This window comes from Heliangelus exortis, chromosome 17 (genome assembly GCF_036169615.1).
Source record: "Heliangelus exortis chromosome 17, bHelExo1.hap1, whole genome shotgun sequence".
In the NCBI taxonomy this organism is placed as follows: Eukaryota; Metazoa; Chordata; class Aves; order Apodiformes; family Trochilidae; genus Heliangelus; species Heliangelus exortis.
Genome location: NC_092438.1, coordinates 3849233 through 3867872, shown reverse-complemented (window position 1 = coordinate 3867872; position 18640 = coordinate 3849233). Strand labels below are relative to the sequence as shown.

Below are 18640 nucleotides of genomic sequence, written 5' to 3'. Positions count from 1 at the left end.
GGACTGAGGAGGCCGCGTTTAACAACACCCGGTGCCCTCGCCAGCGGGACCGCTGAGGAGCGGTTCTGTTCCCCCTCACAGCGAGACCTCCCCCCACCTTTCCGAGATGGGGAGTCCCAGTCCAGACACACCTGAGCCCTGGCCCGCAGGGCCGGGCAGAGCGGCAGGAGCCTGCCCCGGAAAGTCCTGCGGAGAAAGTTGCCACGGTGTTCAATATTAGGTAATAATTTTTGACACTTTGCACAGAATTTAAGCTTTCGTTTAGAACTTTCTTTCCTGCGTACACACACAAAAAAAATCAGAAATCTGCTGGTTGCTTATTTTAACTGAAGTGTCAGTTCTCAGTATTGCTCCCATTGTCACGTTAGCTGTGTATAAGGAAATTCCCCAATACAAAGCAGTTACTCCCTAACAAGTACAAGCTTCTATCAAGCCATTGAATTAGGCATTAGTGTGCTCCTCATCCCCTGATAACACACCTGAGGCCTGCTGGGCAAACAAGCATCAAGAGTGGGCTTCCAGTGCTACCTCAGTTTTAGTAAGGTGTAATTGGCAGGGTCTGTTGATGGAAGTAACACTGACAACCCACTGAAGATTGTTGGGTTTTATTCACTTTGGAATATTATAACTTTGCACATTGATACTTCTCCTCTTGAATCCTTATACTACTGAAAATCCTTGTCTCAACAACCCTGCCTCTCTTTGTAACTTTACCTTTCTTGTCTTTCTGCAGACATTTCCATCTCAGAGTTTAACAGTTTGCTCAGAAGTCTGGGCCCTATTATCCAGGCTGGGCTTGATCCTTGTTTGCAGATAGCTGAGTCTCATGGACTCCCTCTGCTAGTGACATGGTTCTCTCAGGGTGCAATGCTGTTGTGTATCAAGGCCTTAAGAGGTGTTAGAGTTTTGCTTTGCTTAACAAACCAGAGCTATTAATCAGCATTTGACAGTTTCATCAAACATTTGTCAGTTCAGGATATCAAAGGGGTTTTAAAGTAGTGAGAATCTATTTCTTGCTTAAGCATATGCAAATCCATTTTTAAATTCAGACTGCAGAGAATTATATAACATCTTTAAAAGACAGAAATAGGAAATAGGCTTAATTGATGTTAAATACTTGCAGTGACAGCAAGTTAAATATAGTAATAGCAATATTTGCATATGGTATTCTAATACATATGTTTGCTGTGTCTTGTTATGAATAGCAACAGTAATACACATTTTTCTCACTTAAACTTTCATGGAAGAATCAATGTGTGATTCTCATTAAAATAGCCAGCACATGAATCTTAGTCCCACAAAAAATCTGCCATTTATTAATCAGTAAACTAAAAATAAATGCATACATTCATTTCATCTTCTCCTTTGCTAATTTTAAATGAGGCAAATGTTCTCATTCTTCTTGCAAACCAGGCAGTGATAGTAATTACAATAACCTTTTAATAAAATTAATTGCTTGTGGATAGTAATGCCTGTGAGCCTCTGGCATTTCTTAGGGTGGTGTTACAGTGTTTTGAAACTGGATAAGAGTCTAAACAGCTACCTCTTAAATGTGAGGAATTTTGTTGTGTTTTACAAGTATATCAAGATGAGATATCATCTTTGTACTCACAGGATCCTGAAAGATTTGTTCAAAGAGGCGAAGTAAAATGTTCTTTGGCACAAACTTACAATGTATATTTGTTTTTTAGATAGTGGGGACATAATGTGATAGATAATAAAAACTTTACTGAGTAATGACAGAACTGCAAATCCTAGTAACCCAATTTTTAAAATGCTTAATTTAATTTTCTATTCTGAGTTGTATAGTAGTTTGTTCTGCTGAACATCTGACCTCACAAGATATTTATTATTTCGCTGAACACCTGACCTGAAAATGTAATTGTTTTGCTTTCTCTTTTCAATTAAGATTGTCTTAGCTATGGGTAAATGTCTCTTGGTAGAATATTCTTCCGGTGTCCGTCCTTGGTTACTGTCCCAGCTGCCTTCTACTGAGTCTTTGGGAGACAGCACATTCCCAGTTTAGACAGGGAAGATCAGCCCCAGCTTCAGGCCCGGTATCGCATCCCAGCAGCGAATGAAACTGGGCTCGGGGCCTCTGCGTGCGTGTTCCTGGCCCCCAGCAGTCCGTGGGAGGTGCTGCCCGGGTGGGAAGTGATACTGGGTGACATGTGGCTGTACCCGCGTGGGATGGAGCGTAATCCATCCCTATGGGGTAATTTGTTGGTTTGTTTTGGGTTTTGATTCGGGAAACAACTGCCAGACACGCCTGATGACCGAGTGTTTGTGTACGCTGTTGGGTAGGAACGCGCCTCCGGTGCTTGGGAAGGGCTCTGCCCACCTCACGCCCCTCCGCGCTGGTCCCACGCCCACGGAACCGTTGCTTGGCCCCACCGAGCGGCAGCCCCGTCCCAGTGCTGCGGCTCTTTCCCCCTCCGGATGCTTGTGTCGTGTTTTCTGGAGTGATGACACCGTGTGGAGATGTGGATGCGTGTCCCCGGCATTTCGTACACGGCTTGGTCCTTGCGACAGGGACACAGGAGCTTATGAAAAGGGGAACTTCTGGGTAAAAACGTTGTTGGACATTAGACGATTATGATTACTGCTTGCTCTTTCAGAAGAGGCCCTTGGAATAAGAATAAAGAGTACTGAATGCTTTAGCATTTCCTCCTTCAGGGGAGAAGGTGTATTTAATACAGCCCGCTGGCAAATGCCGATTTATCCCTTTCACCTCGTGGAAGGTGCAGGTCCTTTTGCTCGCTGTGCCTCAGGAAACACCGGTGACAGTGTTTAGCGTGGTTGAGGCGTGCCAGGGCTGAGCAGGGGTGATTTCTCCCCGCTTCACGAGGCCCAGGGCCGAATGCCGGGACCCGCAGCGGAGGAACGGGGGGAGCGGGGGCCGCCCCGGCGCCTTTTGAAAGTAACCGAAGTTTCCAAACCTTCCAGCAGGCGCCTTCTGGCGGCGCTGATTGGCGGAGCCGCTCGCGGCACGTGACCAGCAGCCAATGGGGCGCCCGGGATGGGCCCGGCCGAGGGGAGCGGCGGCTGCCGGCGCGGAGCTGCCGGGTCCTGCGGCGGCGAGGGAGCGGGGAGGCAGCGTCTGGGGTTCGTCTCCTGGGATCTTTCTCTGTCTCTGTCTTTTTTTTCTCTTGAGGGCGTCGTTGCCTCCCGGGGATGGGAGTTTCGGTACGACGCAGCCCCTCCTCGTGCCCCTCATCCTGCGGTGGTAACGGGGGCTGGGTAGGGGAGGGAAGGGGATGGGGAGCTGGGATCCCGCGTGTGTGCGGGCCCCCCGCTCCTTCCCTCGTCCTTTCGTGTGAACCTGAATCTCTTGCTGCTTAGACACTTCCACACTTCTTCTCGCGGTTGCTGGTGGGGAGGGGTGCGTGGGAACTTTGCCTGCTGGCTTCGCTCCCTCCGGGCTTCGTGCTCCGAATGGGAATGGGAAGCCCCGGAGCCCCGCTGACCCCTTGGCTTTCAGTTGGAAGCATCAAGGTCAGGTATTTCAGGAGAGAAAACTTTGCGGAATTTTTTTCGGAGTCGCTGGGAACTCGAAACTCTTGCTGCTGGACCGGGATCTGAAAAGCTGAGGGCTTTGCTGAATTAATCCTTTTGATAGAGAAGAGCCTGAGAAGATGTGCTTTTCTGTGCTAGCTGGGGGATTCTGTAGTAATCCTGGCACTCTGATGACCTTTTCTTGTCTTTCTCTCTTATGGTGATTTCCTATTGTATTGCTTAAACAAGACTGCCTTTTATGTAACAGAAAGACTCTTGCAAGGCGACTATTTAAAGAAAATGTAGTTTTCATGGAATGGTAAAACTACTTTTCAGAAGCAAAGAAGGAGTATGGCTTGGTTTACAGTTTAGAAAAAAAAATCTAAAAGGAGCTTCCCTATCTCTGTGGTGGATAATTCAGTAGAACTGTTTTACTCCTAATATTTTATTACAGTATGAATTTCCCAGAGGCAGACTCGGAGGCATTGCTACAAAGATAGGGCAACATTGTTTACCAAGCCAAAATATTCTCATGTTAAAAAAAAAACAAAAAAACAAAAAAACAAAAACAAAACCTCGAAACAAAAACCCAGAACAAAACAAAGGCGTAAGGGGTTGTTTTGAATTCTTTATTCTAGGAGTGAAAAAGATTAAGTTGAGGCTTTCATGAATTTGGGGAACTTGGACTATGATTCCTAAACTGAGGGTCCTTCCTTGTGGGTGGGTGTGGTTTTTAATGTTATTTTCTTAAGTATTTTGCAATTCTGCTTTCACGTGTGTGAAATTGTTTCCTGTAACTTTTATGATGAGGTATTTTTCTCCTTTCAGAAGTCCATTCCCCACCCATGAATGCTTCCACTTCCTGTATGATGTAGTGGCTTTGTAATGTCTATGACCAGTACTTGTTCTGCTTGCAGGCAGTAAATCTGGCAGGATGTCTCTTCTGGCTTTGTGTGTGCAAAAACTAGTAAGGTGCAGCCAGTGTGTGCTTGTGACTTTCACTCCTTGTTTTTTCCATATTCGAGAACAAACTGGAAAAACAAAAAGTCAAAGCCCTACCCTTTCTACAGGTAGTTTAGAAAGATTTATGTGAGAAGTTTGTTGTTTGTTTTTTTAAAGCAAATTTCAGAAAATGAAAAAGTTTTTACTACTTTGTCTAAAACTTGAAACTTTCTTTTCAGTTAAGGTTTGTATCTTTCATCTTTGGTTAGTTTCAAAATCTCTATGAGCTAGGATGTAGTGTAGGTATACAGGGAACCCAATAGGTCTTCTTGGAGGGGAAAATCTCAACACAGCCTATGAATATTTTTCCCAATAGACGTGCAGGAGATACTCAAATTTTTTATGTGTGCACATTTTTTTTTTGATGTGCTGCTCAGGAGGTCTACTTCACTATTTCCTGAGTATCATGAATTAGAAGAGTAAAAGGCAGGACTGATATCTAAATGATCTTTGAAGGCATTTTTCCTCTTTATAGCAGCAGGATTACCTCTAGGAAATGTTTTGCTCTGTACATCTGGAGCTGAAACTTGATAGAACTGTGTTTCCTCAGTCATTAAATTTCAGCAATGCAGTTTTCTGCATTGTTATGAGTTGTTCAACACCACCTTTGTTTACTGTCCTTGATCTATTTAGGTTTCTATTAAATTTATAATGTCCAGTGGAATGTTTGCCTCACCCAGAGTTAAACATGGGCAAGTTATCCAGAACATTAGGTTTGATGTTTCTCCATTGTCAAGACTGACTCATTAAAATGCTATTTGCTATTGACCTGTCTATGAGAATGCATCATGCACATCAGAGGGCATTTATTTAATTGTGGTGTCTAGATACTTAACTTTTCAAGTGAGTGTGACCAACCTGAGGTTCTTGATTCCCCTGTGGCTCTGTGATATGTCATTCCCATTTGGAACTCTATCCTGGGACTGGGTTTATGCTGACACAGGGACAGCTGGATGGTCTAGAGTCCTCACTGAGTTGCTGTAATTTAGCTGCATATCTAATCCAACCAGGTGGTATCCCACTGAAACCTCTGTGAAGCTTTTAGCCTCACAACTTTGTGAATTTCTGGAGCTAAATTCTCCTGTGGCTCTTTGAGTTATTCAGATATATTTGTGGCTCTCAGCCACACATGGATTGTGATATTTCAGGTTTGAAGTCAGGTAGCTTTCCCTCTGTTGACTTAGGGAGAAATTTTTCATGTGTCCAATAGTTATGTCCGGGAAAATCTTAGGTGTTCCTGGAAATGTTAACACAGGAAATTAGAATCTTGAATACTCTATCTCTGTGTCTTTGAAGTTTATCTTTAATGATAAGTGTCTTTAGGGTTATTGAAATCAACCTTAATTGTACTGTCATTGGAGCTCAAGTTGTGGCTGATGTGTCTCCTCCTCTGTTTGTGTTCTGTGTTCAATGGCACAGCTGTGGCTAAAGTCTGAGATTTGGTGCTCTGCTCTGGCTTACACCACACTGCTGGCAATGCAACAGCCTTGGGAGAACTGGGGAAGGGACCTGATTAATCAGTAATGGTTCCTTTCCATGTGTGGTGCATCAGACAGAGCTTTGTCAAGGGCTGGTCTTTACTTTGATCTCGAGGTGTCCAGTGACTTCCTGGGAGGAGCAGTGCACTACTCTGCAGCAAAAAAGTACTGGGGTAGCTCACTGCATTAACTCTTACTGTTGATCCTTTAATTTTTCCAGGTGTAAAGAATGAAACAGGAGTTTTAAACTTTGAGGACTCATCATGGAAGACTTGGCAGGACATAACTTCAGCTCAGTGGAAGAGGAAACCAGATACTGGAAAGAGTTGGCGATGAAATACAAGCAGTGGTAAGGCAGTGCCTTCACTTTTCCAAGCTGTTCAATAGGGTGCATAATACTGCTTTCAAAGGAGGAATTTTCTCCCTTGAGTGGTGTTGTCTAAGGTGGCTCAGCTATTTTGAGTGACAGCAGTAGCGATGTTCCTGTGTAAACAGCAGCAGCAGCAGAGAATGGACCTACTTTGCTCTTCCCTTTAACTCAGAATGTTATTCTGAATGCAGTGAAGGGTGAAAAAAATCCAAATTTTTTAGATGTTAATACTGCCGGGTCCTTTCTTAGACCTTTCAGTGCTGCTTGTTTAGCTTGCTAAAGGATTACTTCAGTAGAATTGTGTAAGATGCAAGAACATTTTTCCTTCCACTGTTCTCTCTTTTTCTTAATTTTTGCTGCTAGTAAAAAATGGCTTTGTTGATATTAAAAAAAATTGATAAATTGAATAACAGATTAAATATGCAGATAGCAATAAACCATGTACAAGCTTAAAGAAACTCCAGATATCCTCGGCACCTCTAGTGTGAAGACAGCCTGGGATTTTTCTGGTTGTTTGGGCTTTTTTTTGTTTGTTTACCAGTTTGCTATGGTGTGGCTTCCCATGTTTGATGGGGAAACATTTGCATATGGCCCTCCCTGTTGAATATTTATGTTGGAGAAGGGCATAGAGCCTTCTGTGTTAAAAGGCAGTAATTGCTTTTTACCTTTAACATACAAGAGATTTTATTAATTATGATGAGTTCTGTTGCTGGAATTGCTCTCTAGTGCTGAGAATACACAGGAGGAATTGCGTGAATTCCAAGAAGGGAGTCGAGAATATGAAGCTGAACTGGAGACTCAGCTGCAGCAAACAGAGTCCAGAAACAGAGATCTTCTGTCAGAAAACAATCGTCTGCGGATGGAGCTGGAGTCAGTTAAGGTAAGAGTGGATGATGCATAAAGTGATACATAAGTGCCAAGTGATGCAAAGGTGAATGAGGCAGATCTGCAGATCCCTTGCTTTGTGGACAGGGACCTTCAGCATTACAAAGAAACCTAACAGAAAAACTGCAAAAAAACCCAAAAACCAAAAACCAAACAAACAAAAAAAAAAACTGGAAAAATGAAGAAATGCCAGTCTGTCTGCTTTGAGAGTGCTGGGTACCTTGGAAATATTCCTGAACCCCCATTCTCAGATTGTAGCTATGTGTAAGGGTAGATTTGAGATGGTTCATCTCAAAAAACAAGAAATTGTTTGCAGTACTCTTGGGAGTAAACATGAATGTAACAGAGCTGCTACTCTATTCCTTTTTCCATCTATTTAGTGCTTTTGTTTGCAGCTTTTTTGCAGTCTGCATTGTGCAGACACAGATAATGTTGCAGAACAATCAAAATACAAATGTTCCTGCTGTGTTCTTGCGTTACATAAAAAAACTCAGTAGTTTAAAATTCTTTATAATTGTTGTGTATTTGTTATCTGGCATTCCAGATAAGCCTGGAAGCAGAAGTTGGTGGTTAACATGTAGAACTGAGAGACATAAAACAGTTTCAGTCCTGTTTTTATTACTGAATCCTTCTGTACCCAGGGAAAAATAATTTATGCTCTTTTAAGCTTGGTTAGCCTTTTGTGAAACTAGGAACCAGGTGAAGAGCATTAACTTTCATAATTATGCAACATAAGGGAACTGAGATGGAACTTCTTACCAGAGTGACTTTAGAAATAGTGAAGCTATCTAGAGGATGAATAGTGGCGAGTCTGCTTTATTTTAGTGGCAGTGTCATTAAGGATGCTGCTAGTTCCCTGTGCTGGCTGACAGGTTTAGGAGTTACTGGTAGGCTTTTCTTAAACCTGAAAAATATTGTCCCTGAAATTGAAATGCCTTTTTAAAGTTTGGTTTTGTTTTCCTTTTACTTAAAGGGGAGGCATAGTCACTCAAGAAACACCACACTGCATTTCTTAGGGCTAGGTCAATACCTGTGGAAGCAGAGATTAGTTTAATTACACTTGAAGTCAGTTGGATGAAATATTAAACTAATGGGAGCGAAGGGTGTTTTTATAAGTGAATAATCACAGTACTAATCCAGCTTTGCAATACCTTTTGTCTAAGATGTTTTCCAAATTGCTCTCATAAGGAAACGGAACAAAAATGCTCTTCCATTCCAGGCAGATGTCCTGTTCTTTAGCACCAAATTAGTGATTTCTTCCCCCTTCCAGCGTTTTGTTAGGAAAAACTTCAAGGCTTGCTTCATTGGATTTGCTAGGTTGCACTGATCTTGTATTAGCAGCCTAGCAGTATTAAATACTCTTTGTCTCCTATAGTTCATATGGAACCTGTAGTTCATTTTTAAAAATAAATTTAAGAGGAGGGTGTGGGCTATTTTTTTTCTTCAGAGTATCTAGGATGAAAGTCAGGGTCAATGAGCCAGCCAAAGCAGTTAAGAATGAAAGTAGTGGGAAACAACATAGAACCTCAAAACGTTGAGGGTAAACACATTTTAGAAAATCTTAAGTTATTCTTCACAGTAGATAACTTTATTAAAACATATTCTGCTTGAAACAAACCTTTTAACAATTGGCTATTCATGCAGCCTGAAAAAATGTAGTAACAGCCTGCAGTGAAGGAACAGAGACTCCATTGATGGCCAGATCAGCTGATAGTTTATTACAATTGGCTAAAATGAAAGACTCAAATCTTACAGTTCTGGTCCTTTATATGAATCAATTCAAGAGCAAAACATTAAACTTGTGAAGCTATTGAGCATCAGTGTTAACTGAGCCCATCAAAGGTTGGTGTCTGCATCTAGGTCAGTGCTGGTGAACTTTGCCAGGCCCACACAGCTTGTGCCTTTGAGCTTACCAGCCTAATATGTGTGCTTGCTCCCCCCTGCCAGGAGACAGAGTTCATGCTACCTAAAAATAAATGGAAATAATACTTGGGATGATTTGTTTAGAGTCCTGAAAAGGTAGGTGAAAGTACTCTGCCTCTTAGAACTAGTGATTTTTAACTCCAGTATATAATGATGCTTCAGAGAACTGGAATTACAGCAGAGTCACCACAATGTAATCAAATAAGAATGTCTTAATTCAGAATGGGTATGTCTCTTCCTTCTCCCTGTCTATGCATTTCATGTGCTAAAATATCTGTCTCCAGATTATCAGTCAGGCTAGGTGACATGTCATGGTTATCAAATTCCTGAGCATGCATTTGTGTTCAGTGACTTGAAGTGTTTTGTGTTTAAACTTCGGATGGGGATGGTGCTTCAGGAATGCTTTTTATACACCACTTTTTGAGTTCCAAAAAAATTTCTGGCATGTTAGAGTGCAAGATAGCAAGGTGGTGAAGGGTAAAGTGTTGCAGTAGACATTGTGCTGTAAAGCTTTCCATGTCACTTGACTTGGAGCTAACTCCAAATATAGCCACAGCAGCAGGAGAGAGGTATTTGATGGAGAAGCCTTCATTCCTGCCTGTGCCTCTCTTGAATGTATCCATGTGCACATGCTATAAAGGGGCAGTCTGGTTTAAGTTCACATCCAAAGCATGTTGCTCAGTGTTTTGTGATCTAGTACTCTGAACCTGCTTTGGACTAATAAAACCACAGGGGCAGTGGAGAATCCTGCTGATTCCACAGAAGTATGCAACTGTCACACTTGGAGATATTTATTTATTTATTTCTAAGTACTGCTTGACTTTTTATTAGAGTTGAAAATAAGTGGATTCTCTTGCATCCTGCTTTGCATGTTGCTAAAGTTCTGGGACTCAGAAATCATTCTGAGTTTTGCTGTCTGGGAGAGGGAGGAATAGCCTTGTGCTATGGAGGTTGGGAACTGCTCCCCAGCACCATTGTTAGATAAGTAGTGACAAGAAAAGCTCTGCTGGCAGTCCAGAAATTTGTGAGCAATTGGCTTTGATGGCATTTTACCATATGTAAGGTAATGTTTCTTAGAAAACTTCACAGCATCTGCCTCTAAAGGGGCTCAGACAGTGACAGACTGTGCATTGCTAAGTCCCTGAAACACTGTTTGGTTTGCATTGGATAAGGAAAAGATTGAGATTCAGCATTCAGAAGGATACAGACAAATCTCTGCACTGGAAGATGACTTGGCACAGACAAAAGCTGTTAAAGATCAACTTCAAAAATACATTCGAGAACTTGAGCAAGCAAATGATGACTTGGAAAGAGCAAAAAGGTGAGCCATCTTCTTTTCTTTTTCTTTCTGTTCTGTCCTAGGAACATGGTGTCACTGAGCTGTTTGTGATGCCGTGCTCATTCATGTTCTGAACTCATCACTTAGGTGATGATTGTGAAGATGAGAGCATTGTGGCAGATGGGAAATGTGATAATTTTTTTTTTTTCCCTTCCACTCCCTCCACTGCACTCTTTCATATCTTATCTACAATAAAAAATAATAATGAAACAAAGGAAACTGAACAAAACCCCAAGATTCTCTCCTTTCTTGTGAGAGAGTTCTTCTGTGCTTAAGGGATCTGTTGTGACATCTTGTGCACTCTTTCAGAGCCACTATAATGTCTCTGGAGGATTTTGAACAGCGTTTAAACCAGGCTATTGAAAGAAATGCTTTTCTGGAGAGTGAGCTGGATGAGAAAGAAAACCTCCTGGAGTCTGTGCAGCGCCTGAAAGATGAAGCCAGAGGTTAGACAGAAATTACTTGTATCTTTGCCTCTCTCTCCTCCTGGCTTGTAGCTCCTCAGTCTGCTCCTTTATATCTTTTCAGTCTGCTATCTGGAATGTAGAAACAAATTAGAACATTTCAAGGCTGTTCTCTTAAACTCTGACTTTGTTCCAGAGCAGCTCACAGAAGCAAAAATCTGCTCCAGATTTCTTCTTATCTGTGGTGATGCTTCGGGGCCTTAAGGGTATAAGACTCAGTCCAGCTGAGGCATATGCTAGTCTGACTTTTTGTAAGCCATGAAGGTCAGCTTAAATAACAATTAATCTGATTGTTTTCTGGCCTGTGAAAAGAGGCAATGAAAGACTAATGGGGCAGTAAAACAGGAGGGCTGTGGCTGACTTCTGGTTACCTTTGAATAGCTTCATATGCTATCTTCTTGATGTCTGTCAGTAAGGCTAGGTAAGAAAAGAGAGACTATGGAGCTGGAAGAACACCTTCTGTTTTCAGATCTGCTCTGATTCTGTGTCCTTGAGTAGTTTCCATAAGTTAAGTTATAGCCAGGCTGTGGGACAGAAGAGCTCTCTCTATCCTTTGGCTAGACAATGGTGTGGCTTGCACCTGGCCTCAGCTCACATTTCGTTCATGTGGAAACCAAGGGAGTACAATACATAGGAACTCAAGCTGTTAGGGAGCTGGAATGTAGCCAAGGTGTGCCAAGTTGTCTTGCCTCAAATGGAGTTAATTCCCTCCCTGAAAAGGAGCCTTGTTAAAGGGTATGAAAATCAAAGCAAGATAATAGCAACTGAGCTAATATTGCAAAAGCATCTTCAGTCACAATCCTAGAAAACCCTTTAGTGATTGGCCAGATTTTGGACATAGGCCAGGAGTAATCTTTACAAGGATAAGTAAGTTCATCTCCACAAGAGTGGAGACAAAACACCTTTTGAGCAAAACACCTGGTTTTACCTTGGTGGATACATACTCCAAAGGCTTGTTTTGTTATTTCCTTCACAGATCTACGACAAGAGCTTGCAGTGCAGCAAAAGCAGGAGAAGCCCAAAACACCGATGCGAGCTACCCTGGAAACTGAGAGAACAGACACTGCAGTTCAAGCTTCCTTATCTGTGCCTTCAACTCCCTCTGTGCACAGGGCACCCAACATCAGCATACCCACCCCTGCAACATATAGAAGAGGTGACTGGCATTAACCAGCACAGAAAAACTGTTTGATGCTCTTATTTTTCTATAGTTTCTGGCTAAAGGAGGAATAAGAAGGGATAATAGTTGAGTTTTTACATTTAATACCACCTAAGTCAAATCACTATGGTCTTGGTATACGTAGACTGTGATTCTGGGGGGTTGTTCATAGGCTGTTAATTTCTATTTGACTTGCAATGTCCAGTAACAATAATAATAATTGTGAGGGACATGATGAGCTGTTGGGTCTTTACTGTGAGTTCACAACTGTCCCATAGATGTTGGGGGGAGTTTTTAAAAACTTCATTGTCCTCTTTAATAACACACTCACATTACTTGAATTTGCTTCTCTGTGAGAGCAGGTCCTCTTTGAGAGAGAGTTGCTTTTTGCTCTGAAACAGAAGGACACTGACGAGTCACCTTAGCTCTGTTCCCACTGCAGCAACAGAGATACAGGGTAGGCTGTCAGAACAGATCTCTAGAAACCCAAGCCACAGCATGCCTAGAGACTTTAGCTTAGGACAGTGTAAGTTGAGATGTCTCAGGAAGCCAATGCTTCATATTCCCAGTGGATATGAAAGATATGGAGGTGAGATGCAAAAAGGTGAAGATATTGATGTTTCCCTGCACTGTTATGTCAAGCTGTCTTTTGAGTTCCAGTGTCAAAATATGGGTTTTATTGGTTGGGGATGTGTGTTTTGGTTTTGTTTTCAATTTTTTTTTTTTAATGTGCTGTGTATCCTTCTTTCACCTGCCCTTCAGGTCTTGAGGACAGTTACTGTGCAACGCCTCTCACACCCGCTGCAAGAATATCTGCACTTAACATTGTGGGAGACTTGCTACGAAAAGTAGGGGTGAGTGATTACCTGCTGACCAATGCTGTCTGAAAGGTAGAGCTGTCTGAAACTGCAGCCAGCATTATTTGTGCTGCTGGTCAGGGGAGAATGGGAAGGGTCTCCTGCCCCCAGGTTAGCTACGCGTAGCCTTCAAGTTGGGTCTAAACTTTGTATGTTTCTGATCAACCCCCAGATAGAGATGGACCCCACTGTGCCTTTCTAAGATGTTACCAACAAGAGAATAAGATTTCCTCTACACATTTTTGGAAGTGCTTGTGCAAATGGACATGAGTAAATTAGGAAGGGAACTGCTCCCATGAAAGGCAGAGAGGGTGGCAGGCTGGTGCCTGGTGTTCAGAGTGCTTCTGGTGAAGTTTGCCTTAAGAGTCCAGTAGTATTTTGAGCAAGGCCTGATGTTATTTTTTATACCCCAGTGTTGTACTGATACACATGTTTTTTGATGGTCTGAGCTGAAGAACTGATATGGCTGTGGAGTAACCCAGCAATAAAGGTGAATGAAGTGATCTGGGATGCAAGTATGGGGACAATAGCATATCTGTAGTTCAGTTTCCTCAGGTGTATGGCCTATTATGTACACTTGGATATTAGCTCAAATGAACATTTAGTAATCTAAAAAATGATGCATGCAAGAAAGGTGTCAACATCTTCCTGACAAAACTAAAGATTTTGTGTTCCTGATGGTGAACAGCATCAACTCCTTATCCTCCTCTACTGAAAGAGAAATTCAGCTTTAAAGAGGTGACTGGCTTCGTCTCTTCAAAAATAAAGAACTCATGTGGCACCATGGTCTAGCATATTCCTCTACTAGAAAACTAATTCTAAAAGACACAAAAAAACCCAAGCCCACAATAAAAAAAAAACCAAGAAACAAAAGCAAAAAGAACAAACCACAACAAGCAAACAAACAAAAACCACTGTTGATGCAATTTTGGTGTGCCACAATGCCATCTTGTGAAAAAGAAAGGTGATATCTAACATTTGTCTCCTCTGTGTTTACATTAGGCTTTGGAGTCCAAACTTGCATCTTGCCGAAACTTTGTGTATGACCAAGGCCCAAACAGAACCTCAGTGTCCATGTACATGAACAGAGATGTGCTTGAAACACGCCCAAGCCCTCACCAGCCTTTGTGTGATGCAGGGTGAGTGCTGGTCTCTGCTGTTGTGTCTTAGAACCCTTGGTGTTAGAACTTAGTTATTGGTGCTGTACAAAAATTGTTTTGGTAGACGCAGATTTGTTTTCAAGAGATGTTTCATATCAGTTGTTGCTGAAATTGAAAAACTAGCTGAAATCAAGTTTTGAAACCACAAGTTCAAAGCAAATGTATTTTGTTATAAATACATGTATTTTGTTATAAATGTATTTTGTTATAAACCCCGTGTTGAAGTGGGGTGAAATACAACAGAGGATCTCTTGCTTATTGGCTCAGTTAGTTTTATCCTTTATCTTCTTGTACAAGTGATGTCTCTGGACCATTATGGCATGTAGGGGCTTATCACAGCTGAGGTTCTCATTTGTAGAAGAACTGGAAAAAAAGGCAAATAATGGCTTCACTCAATTTAAATTCTTTATGGTTTCTAAGATGTCTTTCCAAGGAGCAGCTGACAGGAAAGTTCCCTGACTCAGACTTTAAGTTTGTCTGAACACTTGAACTTGATTTTTAAAATTATTATTATTTTGGTTTTGGTTTTGTTTTTTTTTTTAAACAAATGAAGAATAATCAGCAAGGTTATCTCAAATTGCAGTCTGCTTAAACCATGGAGTCTTGTACTTCACAGTCTTTAGATTCTCTGTATTACGTGCCTATAGTACAGTTTGTCCTGGAGTTAATTTTTTTAGACCCTTGTGCTGGGAATACTGGTTTGTCCTGTTATCCAATGCCCAAAGTTGTTGTGTGGAAGGACTTCTCCACATTGTACTTGTTATCTCAGTCTGGGGTGAAAGCTTCTACAGGAAAGCCTCATGGGCTATACATTATATATTCATGCAGCTGATTATATATCTGTGACTGTAGCTAGAACTTAAATTCTAACACCTGTAAAAAAGTTTCTTACTACTCAGAGGGAAGCTCAGCCCAGTTAAGTAATGGGCTCACCCAGTGCTCAGAGTGTTATTCTTTTATTGGGAGATTTCTCAGGCTAAATTGTGTTCTCTAGAACTGTCCAATTAATCTAAAGATGGTGAAACTGGGCAAGAAGTGCACTAACTTTTTTTTTTTTTATTTGCAGGTTAGTCAAACGCCTGGACTTTGGAACTCGCCCTTCAAATATTTCAGGACCAATGAACCATCCCTCACAGAGTGTTGTCAAGATCCTGCTATGAAAAGCCTGGTTGTTTTTGGAAAAGGAAAAAAAAATATTTTAATCTTAGTTTTAAAGTGAATATCAGTGAGCAGTCAGGCAGCAAGTCTAGGTGTAGGAGAGAATGGAACAAGAAGCTGCAGTTGGCAGTGGCCTCCTGTAGCCTTGCCCAGTCTGGACTCTTGGCAGAGTTGCTGTGGTGAAGTAATACAGCCTCACAAAGCAGGACTTCAAATTGCTTCCTACATCAGTTGCTCCTTGAAAAGTAAATAGCTCCTTGAAAGCTGCTTCTTTTGACACTGCCAGTCAAAGCCATTGTCCCTCTACCTATGATAGAGACAGTATTCCCTATGTAGCTCCTCAGGCTTTGGCTTTTGGTTTTAATACAGTACCATGGTGTTCTGGCTTAAAATCTGGTTGTAGTGGCTTTCTATTATGGGTGTTGTGTTCTGCAGCCACTCAAATTAGAGGAATGATTTTATGTGGCTAAAGATGTATTTCTGTGGGGAAGCTGCTCAGCTCTTCTTGGGGTGCTTGCTGGTCAGAATCTCTTCAACAATAAAACCTATATGTAGGTCTCTGTGGTTTTGTAAGCAATGACTTGCCATTAGGAATAGGTCATGATTAGGAGTGAGGAATGCCTAGTGCTTGGAGTGCTTGGGAAATCCTAGAGCTAACAGCAAGGGAGGAGACTTTGCATTGGCCTAGTATATTGACTTTTTTTTTTTTTTTTTTTTTTTTTTTCCCATATTGTGGCCCATAAAGCCCAGCTGTTGTAGGATGCAAGACACCTGATGAAATTCATAGTTCTAACATCTTAATATGTGGGTTTTACTGCTTTCCAAGCCTCCCTTTATTAATGTGCCTTGTGTATTAGTGATTTTTTTTTTTTTTAATGAGAATATGCTTTCAGCTGTTACTAATGTGGGTTTTTTATACCTGAAAGTCCCTTACACTAGACAAACATATATGAGAACTATTTTAAAATAATTTTTCCCCCTATATGTTTTTTAAATGAAGACGTCCCCTCAGCAATATTAATGTAACTTATGGAAGCCTGTACCTCCAAAAATTATCATGACTAAACAATTTTTTTTTTTTTTTTGCAAGGACTGGGAAGACCTTACTTGAGAAAAGAATGTGTAAATGTGTTTGGGCTATTTGTTTTGGTTTATTTTGGATTTGGTTTGTTCTGTTTGGGGTTTTTTAGTATTTTTTTTTTGTTAAGAAAATGGTGTGAAAATGGTCACTGATGTGTCTGTTTCTCTGGAACAGGGAATAACCACAGATCATTCCCATTATTCAGGCTATCTACAAAGTTGGCTTAACTGAGGAGCAGAATAAAGCTTATTTTTAATGCTAGTTGTTGATTCATTTTAAATTTATTTTACAAGTTGTCGCTGTGGCTTATGCACAGATGTTTGGTACCAGTTTTTAATCTATTTCTGATAATGAAGCCAAAAGAGAAATTGTTCTGTTGAGTCATATGCAAAGATTTTCATACATCTGTTCTGGTGATTTCCTACTCTAGGGAATATAAATACCACCACAGCTAAAGATGCCTCTGGGATTTACAGTGCACTGTAACATTTACAGTAACATTACATATTGGCACCTCTCTCTCTTAAAATCTTGAACTCTGGTTGTTTTAACATTATTTTTATTCTTTCAGGCAGGGAGCTGGCAATGTTTTCTTACCCATGAGGAGCAGAAGCATCTGGCTACTTTGATATTCATGCTGGCACATGGACTGTGTAGCTGGAAGATCAGTGGAGACAAGTTGCATTTTCCTTATCTTGCCAGAATTTACCCGTTTGGTGGGCAAGTTGGCTTGCAGTCAGATTGAGACACACCACTGAGATAAGGTAGAAAGTTGGGCAGTTATGGCTGTGCTAGAATGATAGATTTTACAGCTAATATTATTAATGTGATTACAGAGCTAACCAGGTAGACTGTGGGTGGGTAAGTTATTGAGAATTATCAAAATAACTTCATCCAGAACAATCACCTCTGTAATGATACAGAGAAGTATTTTTGGGGATAGGAACTTCAGTTCAGCCACTGTTGCAGAAGGATGCTTTCTGTGGTGTTATTAAAGAAACCCTGGCTCTATTTTGTCACAAGCTTTGCTGAACAGGGATTGGAACCTGAGTTTCTCAAGTGATTGGCAGTGCTGCAGCCATCTGCCATCATGTATGTGAATTCCTTTTAGAAGAGCTCTGTGTTCAGTTTACTGGTTCAGCTCTGAGCATAGGCCATTCTTTACCAAGTCTGACTTCTTGGTCTTCTTGTTGCCACCATGCTGGCTCACAAGCTGGGTGCTTAACAGCCAGATCTTGAACAAATGTATGAAGCTGGGCTGTGTGGCTGATCAAGCTATGAAAAGCTCTTACTTGACAGCTTCTAACCCCCCACCTCTGCAGCTTGTAATCTTACTCTAAATAGATTCTTTACACTCTTCTACTTTTTCATGAGAATTCTTTGGGCTCTGATTCTGCTGTCTAAATGGTGCCTTACCTGAACCTGCAGTTGGTGCATTCTCGAGCAATGCTTAAATTTAGATTATTGCATTACCTGTTAAGGTGGATGTTTTTAATGACTTGTTTTCCCTGTAGTCAAACTGCTTAAGGTTCACTTGCTGAGCAATCTCAAGCATCCAGGAAGTGCTCTGCTCTGTTCTAATTCTGCACCTGGCCTTGCTGTGCATGGCTCTCTGCTGCCCCAGTGTGACCACCAAGCTAGTTGCTATCTGAAAGCACTAGAGCTGTGTGGATTTGTGGCAGGTCTTCATAGTTTCCAGGAGTGGGCTGTGGTCCTGCTTGGGTGCTCCAAAAATAAGATGTAATTGAGTGTTTATTCCTTAATGTAGAACATCTTGGCTTGGATCATTGTGCTTGGTGTGGGCTGCTGTCTCTTACTGTTCTCTGACTGGTATAGAGGCTCTAGCTGGAAATATCCCTACACATACAGTCTTGTAAGAGTGGGTTCAGTTGCCTAATGACAGACACTTAAAACCCTGCCTGCTTTGCAGCACTGGAATGCTGCAAGCCCCTTCAGGCCCTGTGTTGTGTCTGCCAGCCTTTGGATTCATATAGGGCACCTGGGGATACCATGTGTCCATGAGGTAACCAAACCTGTCCCAACTACTTCATGTCACTTGACATTCAGCTCAGTGTACATATTTTTTCTTTAATTCCTTCAAAAGTAATTGATTAGAAGAAAATCAGGTTTTGTTCTAATGGTTACAGATGACCTTTTCCAAAAAGTATTTGAATTGTAAAGAAGCTCTGCTGCATCCCCCATTCCCTTTGAGTATGCTGTATTGCACACAAGTGACACAAGAGTACAAGAATTGCACACAACACAGGAA

General features: G+C 41.5%; 1 protein-coding gene across 3 annotated transcripts; it reads left to right on the top strand.

The window, feature by feature from the left end:
- Window positions 1–88: 88 nt before the first annotated feature.
- On the top strand, window positions 89–16632 carry NDE1 (nudE neurodevelopment protein 1). 3 transcript variants are annotated; one of them, XM_071761339.1, is made up of 9 exons: window positions 89–220; window positions 6196–6324; window positions 7072–7225; window positions 10326–10474; window positions 10802–10938; window positions 11933–12112; window positions 12878–12969; window positions 13975–14111; window positions 15199–15435. In XM_071761339.1, the coding sequence occupies exons 2-9, from the start codon at window positions 6239–6241 to the stop codon at window positions 15290–15292; spliced, it is 1029 nt and encodes a 342-aa protein (XP_071617440.1). In that variant the 5' UTR covers window positions 89–220; window positions 6196–6238; the 3' UTR covers window positions 15293–15435. The 3 variants fall into 3 exon arrangements, with proteins under 3 accessions (XP_071617440.1, XP_071617439.1, XP_071617441.1); XM_071761338.1 differs by lacking the exon at window positions 89–220 and adding an exon at window positions 3022–3105 and having other exon boundaries at window positions 15199–16632; XM_071761340.1 differs by lacking the exon at window positions 89–220 and adding an exon at window positions 3166–3186.
- The last annotated feature ends 2008 nt before the right edge of the window (window positions 16633–18640 follow it).